This window comes from Dendronephthya gigantea, unplaced genomic scaffold, assembly GCF_004324835.1.
Source record: "Dendronephthya gigantea isolate DGI-Jeju-01 unplaced genomic scaffold, DenGig_1.0 000027F, whole genome shotgun sequence".
NCBI lineage: Eukaryota > Metazoa > Cnidaria > Anthozoa > Malacalcyonacea > Nephtheidae > Dendronephthya > Dendronephthya gigantea.
In genome coordinates this window covers 1221768-1229630 of record NW_021163037.1, presented here as the reverse complement: position 1 = coordinate 1229630, position 7863 = coordinate 1221768, and the positions used below count along the sequence as shown (strand labels likewise).

Below are 7863 nucleotides of genomic sequence, written 5' to 3'. Positions count from 1 at the left end.
AAAGGAACTGGGAAGACTCGACATGACAATTTGGTACAAATGGTGGAACTGGATGAGGGATGTGATGAATTTTTTTGGTGAGATTTTAATAGTTGTGGCAATTTTGAGAACTTTCTCACGATGTGCTCTGATGTGCTTACATTACTTCTTTCCTATATTTGAAAAAAATATTCAGGTCTTTCACGGAGGACAATGAAAATAATTTTTCTTGGCTTGGACAACGCTGGCAAGACGACGTTATTCCGAATGTTGAGAGACAACATGATGATTCAGCACACTCCCACATTACATCCAGGTAATATTTAACTCTTCTACGTAATTAAATTCTAACTATAATTAAATTATATTGAAGGCTTTAGTCAATAGACTACAGAAACTATGATAATACTGTAGGTCTGTGACAACTGGTAAAAAAGTAGTTTCTCCATGCTTATTTTGAATAATCATACTAGGAATAATCATTATTCGGTTGACCATTTTAACCGAGAGTCGCACTGGAAATTTTTTTCAAAATCTATATTATGGAAATAGGATGAAATAGTGTGAAGTTTATATAATATTCATTCGATTCTAATTGCCATTTCCGTAATACGCGTATTTCCATATAGTATGGATTTAGAAAAAAAGAATTTCGAAATCCAGTGTCGCGCTGTTAGTGAAAGCCGGATCGCGCGGTCGATTTTGGTCGGTAAATTTCATCATCAGTGGCGTAGCTTTTGCATTGATAATTGGCAGGGCCAACATTCATATATTCACTGATGTTAACAGACTATACAGACAATTTTTAAATCAATTCCAAAAGGAATTGATCACGTGCAACATGAGTATATGAATATATGAATATTTCTCTCTTTCCAGCAAATTTAAGAGATTTCAATTTGATAGTTTTTAGCAGTACTCATAACTGCAAATACAATGGTTTAGATCATTAAATTTAGATCATTAAATTTAGATCATTAAATGTGTATTTGTGTAATAGCTCATTATTTTGGTACAATAAATTTGATTAGATAGAGATGAGTTTTGTCTTGGTGAAACAACTTTTTTGGCCGTTGATGTTGGAGGCCACGAACAAGGTACGCAGTACATGCACATGTTTATCCATCATTTTATTTAGCTAGTAAAACAATGCGAATAATTTCAATTTATTCCTCTAATTCATAGCTTTGTTCCACAACTAGTTTCCTATTCGTATATTACAATGTCCTATAAACCGTGGCAAGTGACGATGGTTCTTTAACTTTTGAATGGTTTCAATCTTCATGAAAAAAATATATAAGAAGAAAGCCATCGTTTGTCTTTAAACGGTTATATATCGAAATTTCTGGACAGTACACGTTTACCCATAAGTTATATTGCGTGAACCGCTCCCTTATTAGATAATGTTACAATAGTTGAAAACATGCCATTTTTGTCGCATCTCATATGGTTTAAGGTGAATTAGCGATAATTCATTTTCATTTTATATATATAGCTCGTCGTTTGTGGCGTGATTACTTTTGGGAAGTTGACGGGATTGTATTTATCATCGATGCTTCAGACAAAGAAAGATTTCGAGAAGCGAAAAAGGAATTAGATGTAATAAGCTCAAGATCATTCTGTTCTTTTTGGCGTAATTGCATGGATTTGAATGATGATCATTTGTACTTAATATACTTATTTTTGATGAAATAAGTTAGTTATATATTAATATGAAAAATCAAAACACAGCTGTATCAAATTATACACCCTATTCTTACAGTGGTATATGATGTAGGACATGCGCGAACGATCAAGTGCATAATTGACTAGGTTTTAATGGGTTTCATTGGAGAAAAAAAACATTGTAGGAGCTGAACGTGCTGCAACGCCTGTATTTGTTTTACTAACCGGATTCTGATACTTTAAGGGTTTGCTTCGTGAGCCGATGACAGAGAAATGTCCTTTGCTCATTCTTGGTAACAAAATAGATATTTCAACAGCTGCCAGTGAGGAACATATTAAAGAGTATTTCAATCTCTACCCACATACAACTGGAAAGAAAAATGTGAGTCTCGAGAGCTTTTATCTCTAATATGATTGTAATACGGAAAGTATTCATAGAATTTTATCAGTAATTTATACTCAAAGTAACAATACTTCTGCTTAGTGCATGCTTCTGAGCTCCGAGCTTTTAGTCAGCAACTCCGCGGGTTAACCTTGAACGAAAGAAACACAAAGTGTATGTATGCATGCGCTCCTGTTGGGTCTGGGATTTGAGTGAGACCACTTCGAGTTTCAACTAACAGTGGAGATCTTTAGATGCTGATCTTAAACGCCTTCCTGTCCACACGATCCAAGGAAAAATATTATGCGTGATATGTTAAATTAGCTTCAACTTGTAAATTGACAGTGTTTGAAACCGTTTTGGTATGAAAACGTATGTGAAAACGCTCGAAAACGTTACCGCGTGTGCGCATAGCCTTAGGCTGCGTTCAAACTGAGTGCCCAGCACTGGTGCCCGTCACTTTTTCTGGCGCCCAGGTTGGATATGACGCTCCCAAATTAAATGTGCCTAAGGCACAGTGCCTAAGAACGGGCACTACATACCCTCCGGAAGTATCAACAAGGGTACTGTTTAGCAGGTTTTATATAAACCAGTTTTGACTTCGGTATATGTTATATATATATATATAAATTTGAAGTTTTTGCTTGCAAAAATTATCAGCTGATCATGATTAGGATTTAATGTTGTAATTTCTATCTTCATTAAATTCGATTACACTCCTCACATTTCCACTAGTAAAAAAAAAAAAAAAGCTTTTAAAATGTTTTAAAAAATGTGCGTTTCTTGATTTCTAATAGGAGAAATACGCAAACGACAGCAAAATGAGAGCGGTAGAGATATTCATGTGCAGTATCTTGAAGAAACAGGGCTACGGCGAAGGTAAATAAAATGTTTTAACTTAGCAATCTTCCGGTTCTTCCCGTACATGGTGTGGTTCTGCTTCTGACCGTTTGACAGCCATAAGTGCAGCTGTGACTAAACAGTATGAACCACCGGACTCAGAACGTTCTTTCCATGTTAAAATGCCTTGGAGAACATATTCCACATCGTGTATTAGGATTTTATGCTCATGCAATGTTCTCATGCTCTTTAGAGGAACGCAATGACATAGTCAGATATATTTTCTCATATGGCGTGACTCGTGATTTGCACTATTGTAAGAAATAAGAACTGCATGCAATACCGGCACATGACAAAAAAAATCGACGATGGTTATATTAGGTTCTATATATTAATTGATTCTCATGTTTTTGATGCTCTGAAATTCTATAATGTTTTGCAGGATTGCGCTGGCTCGCAGACAAGCTATGAAATCTTGGAATATACTACAATATGGTGTCAAATTTCAAATGCTGAGGACATGGTGTTGTTATGAGACATCGTGTTTTTATCCAATAATGAAGATCAAAGAGTATATACATCAAGAATTCTTTCAAAATACAGGCTCCCAAACTCACTGATTTAATTTGACCATCATTTGAGGGAGAAAGATAATTATTGTAAAACGACTTAAAACATGATAGCGGTATTTATCGAGAATATTTCTTATGCGTATTTCTTTGAAACAGGTACGCCTTTGATACAGACATACATCGTGTTATGCTTAGTTATATATGCTTGTAAAATGTAAATGAGTAAACCGTACTTCGGAAATTAGTACTGAAAATTCACATGATATGTACTTTGCATGCAACTATTCTATATATTGTCCGTATAATATTCTTTCTATAGAATAAAATATATAAAATTTGCATATCGAGACTGAATTAATTGTTGGGCTTTTAATCAAAGGGGGCGTTCCAAATTCAGTAAACACAATATCATTTTATTGGCTACATGTGGTATTGGCCATTTCGTCTTTCACTTATTTGGTGCGGGAATCGATGATTTTTAATAAAGTACACGTCGGGAAAATCTTTAGCAGTTTAGCTGTTATCAATTTTTATGCTTATTTAGTTCACAGTTTTGTAGGCTTATCAAGGTTTTATTTTAACAATCCCAGTTTGGGCCAATATCTGCAAGACTAATTAATTAGCTACTTAAATAAGTATGGGACAATAACGCTATATTCGGCATATTAAAAGTATGATCTGGTTATACATTCACGAAAACTTTCTCAGCTGCCGAGACTGGCTCTGACGTATTCTACCGCTAATTCAGAGGAGGTTTTATTGGAAATTTCTACCGTTGTCGTTGAACCGTCTTCATCCATTTTCATGTTCAGGTATGTTACAATATTACTAGACAGTATCATTGAGATCAGTGCATGGCATTCGTTATTAACATTGTGAGTCCTTTTTCAAAGTATAGGTCCTTACTTGATTGTCAGGGCATTTAAGTTACGAATTGTACTTTAATTTGTCACTCACAGAGCCTTCTTCATTCTGATTGGGTTCCTTAGTTAGGTGGCCTTAACTCGAGTTATACCTCATGCCTGTGGCAGAAATCCTAATTTTCCCCCTCTATTCTAGTTAGAGACCTCATTGGCTCTTTCCCAATAATAATACAAGACCTTTTTACAGGCTTGGCCGGAGCTATATGGCTATATTATAGAGACCATACTATATTATAGAGACTATAGAATCTACGCAGATATATTAGACCCCCATGCAATTTAGTAAGCTTGTCATGTAATTACTTGGATCGCAAATAGGCAATCTTGCATGGACATCGATTAGATTGCTAATTTGAAACTCAAATGCAAAGTTGAGCAGGTGTAATCTTGATTAAAATAATCCTTGAATATATTATCCGGTTTCTATAAAACTCTTAACTACATTTTGCGCAGTTAACTCGTAGTTAACAGTCAGAAATACTCAACTCTGATTGGTCAATTCTATGTTAACTACGTATTTATACAACCGCGGCCCCATGGTCTTTATCTGCCCTTTTTCTTTTACTTATATACAAGTCTTCCCCTTTCTAGAACTAACCGAAGATGCGATTAAGCAATATCTCAGAGTTTGTGGCTGCTAACCAAAGTAATCAGACATCATTCAAAACAGAGAAAAACGAACTTTGGTACACAAGAGCTGTTCTAACCATTCTAATTATTATCCTCTCCACGTTGGGCAACCTTATGGTTTTGGCTGCGATGTGGATCGAGAAAAGATTCCGTCAACCAAATAAATATTTTATTGCTTGTCTAGCTTCTGCCGATCTTTTGAACGCCGTTTTCTATAATCCATTTGTCTTATACGAACATATCAGTGAAACAGGTATTACCTCGATTCATCTTTGCCGATTCTTCATGTGGATTAACATATTTGCTGAATCAGCCTCGATTAATACCCTGACGTGGATAAGTTATGATCGATACCTTAAAATCAGCAAACCGCTGCAGTATAACGTACTTATGACAACCCAGAAGTCATTGATTGTGATAACTATAATTTGGACTATTTCGACTGCGTATGGTACATTTGGGATGTTTGCTTATAGTGGAAGCCGTGGCATCTATATCTCATCTCAGGGGTGTGCGATTCAGAATCCAATTTTTTTCACAGTCTCAGCGATATCGGCGTTTTTCCTTCCTACCGTGATAACACTGATAATGTACACTCGTATACTCTTCATTGCTCACAGGCGTCGGAAAAGAGCAAATGTTTTTTTGGGCGAGTATCACGTTAAAAACCATCGGAATTCTCTCCATGAAGATATTAGGAATATCCGTATGATGGCCATTGTTGTCGGGGCTTTTATCTTCTGCTGGGGCCCTTTCTTTGTTCTCACATTTTTTTCTGTAAACAAAGTACGGCCGCTTGAATACGCGTTGGAGTACGACATAATTGTTGTTGTAACGAGACACATTCTCCCGCCATTAAACAGCATATGCAACCCGATCATTTACGCTTGTTTTGACCAAAAGTACAGAGAGGCTTTTAAACATCTTGTCAACAGAATCCTGTGTCGCTGAACATCATTTTACACGACTTGATCCGAGGATATCATTTATAATTATGTGTCATGATGTGTGCCTGCGAAAAAGTCGGAACATTAACAGGCCATGCCCATGAACAATATTGTAACTTTGCAGTTTTCTTTAACATAACATTTGCATACGAAGTAATATAATGAAATTATACTGAGAAAAAAATTCAAGTAAAGTATTTATTGTTTAAAACGGCAGTCGTCGAGTTTTTCGTGTCCTATCAGCTTATATTGTCCTATTTGTGTTCCTACGTGTTTGTTATTCATTTAAACTTGTGCCGAGTCTGCGACATTTTCCTTCTTATTCGAGCTCTTCTGACACGAGGACGTTTATTCTTAGAAGTCTTTTACGCAGTTTTTTACGAAATTTGATGGCAGCGACGCTGTAAAGATGACATCTGGTCTGTCACTTCCTTTTATGGTATTGTTCCAATATAGACTATATACTAGCATTTTGTTAATTTCTTTGTTTACCTGTCTGCTTAAGGAACCCTATAGGCAAAACTCCGTTGAAACATAGTAAATATATTATTGAACGTTGTTGCGAGTTTTTATTAATTTTTTAATACTTCTTCAAGACACGATACGCCTTTTGGCTTATAAAGATATTTTAAGTTTGCATGTTTGGCAAGATAAATCAGGTAATCATGGTCACGGAAGCAAAGATGCAATAAAAATACTCTTCCCAAACTTTTCTTTATGAACTATAAGCAAACTTTCTCAATATATATTCGTTTTTGTTGTAGCTGCTATATAAACCATGCAAACTACGAATTTAAAAAATAGAGATTTTTTCAATTTTTGACTTGCTTTATAGGTGGTGTCAGTAACTTTGTGACCAAGCCCTTGCATGAAGTAAACAATTAACATATCCGCGGCCAACTTTATATCTAATTTTAATATACAATCTTCGTGCATTAGCCTAAATCTACTCACGCGATTGGTCAAAATCAATCACGTGGTTTCTTGTTGCATGGCGATAGATCATAGGAATCATAATTTATTCGCATTAATATCGTGGTTTATTCAAAAGACAGCCTGTAAGGAAGATTGGATCTTCAATGCAGCAATCAATGAACTCAGATTGTATATTAAAAGTGTTAGCCTTTAATGTTTGTGTTTTGTTTACAAATAAACGCACTTGCTGACGATACAATGAACTCGAAATTTCAGCGCGTGCATGGTCAACGCGTGCGTTTATTTGTGAACAACAGTCTCTAACCTTAAATATTTTCAAAAGTAGGTAAATACGTGACAGATTGATGGGGTATAAGCAAAACAACGTTTTGGTTGATGGCGTATAAGCAAAACAACGCGCGAGAATGACGAATTTTGTACTATTATCCTCTGTGCTATTATCGACGTGAACGCGAGTTTTTTTACGACAATAGAGTATATATGCATAACTTGTGGTCCCACGCGAAGGCGTTGTCAATTCTTACCGACGCCTTCAAATGAGGAATTTTCACGGGTTCTTGACGACTTGAAAGCAGCTGGAAACGTGATAACTGTTTGTCAGTTTATATGGAACTGCAATATCAACCAGACATCGAAGGTTTTTAGCACAATTGAAACGTTTGCATGATTATTTCAAAGCCATGGCAGCATAATTGATTTCCCGTAGCTTATTCCAAGCAAAATATTGACTGGCGACGTCAAGCTAACCGCGTGGTAGATCGTATATAAACTGCCTATTTACAAGCTAAGACATCGACGACGTTAACCAGCATGGAGAAAAACGCCATTTGGTACACAACGACAGTCTTTATCGTCATCATAATCATCCTTGCTACCGTTGGAAACCTGATGGTGCTGGCTGCGATGTGGGTAGAGAAAAGTCTGCGCCAACCAAGCAAATATTTCATCGCATGCCTGGCTGTCGCTGATCTTTTGATTAGCTCCTCCAT

At 36.1% G+C, this 7863-nt stretch overlaps 2 protein-coding genes across 2 annotated transcripts; both read left to right on the top strand.

The window, feature by feature from the left end:
- LOC114523358 (GTP-binding protein SAR2-like) lies at positions 1-3731 on the top strand. Its single transcript, XM_028544253.1, has 7 exons — positions 1-77; positions 176-295; positions 1011-1076; positions 1475-1578; positions 1889-2026; positions 2824-2905; positions 3309-3731. Exons 1-7 carry the CDS (start codon positions 23-25, stop codon positions 3335-3337), a joined length of 594 nt encoding a protein of 197 aa, XP_028400054.1. The 5' UTR covers positions 1-22; the 3' UTR covers positions 3338-3731.
- Positions 3732-3821: 90 nt separating this feature from the next.
- Positions 3822-5942, top strand: LOC114523301 (D(2) dopamine receptor A-like). Its single transcript, XM_028544179.1, has 2 exons — positions 3822-4250; positions 4953-5942. The coding sequence occupies exon 2, from the start codon at positions 4965-4967 to the stop codon at positions 5940-5942; it is 978 nt and encodes a 325-aa protein (XP_028399980.1). The 5' UTR covers positions 3822-4250; positions 4953-4964.
- The last annotated feature ends 1921 nt before the right edge of the window (positions 5943-7863 follow it).

Coding starts and splice junctions, on each gene's coding strand:
- LOC114523358 (XM_028544253.1), top strand. CDS start 23: ATGACAATTTGGTACAAATGGTGGAACTGGATGAGGGATGTGATGAAT. Junction 78..175: donor GGATGTGATGAATTTTTTTG/GTGAGATTTTAA, acceptor AAAAATATTCAG/GTCTTTCACGGAGGACAATG. Junction 2,027..2,823: donor ATACAACTGGAAAGAAAAAT/GTGAGTCTCGAG, acceptor GATTTCTAATAG/GAGAAATACGCAAACGACAG.
- LOC114523301 (XM_028544179.1), top strand. CDS start 4,965: ATGCGATTAAGCAATATCTCAGAGTTTGTGGCTGCTAACCAAAGTAAT.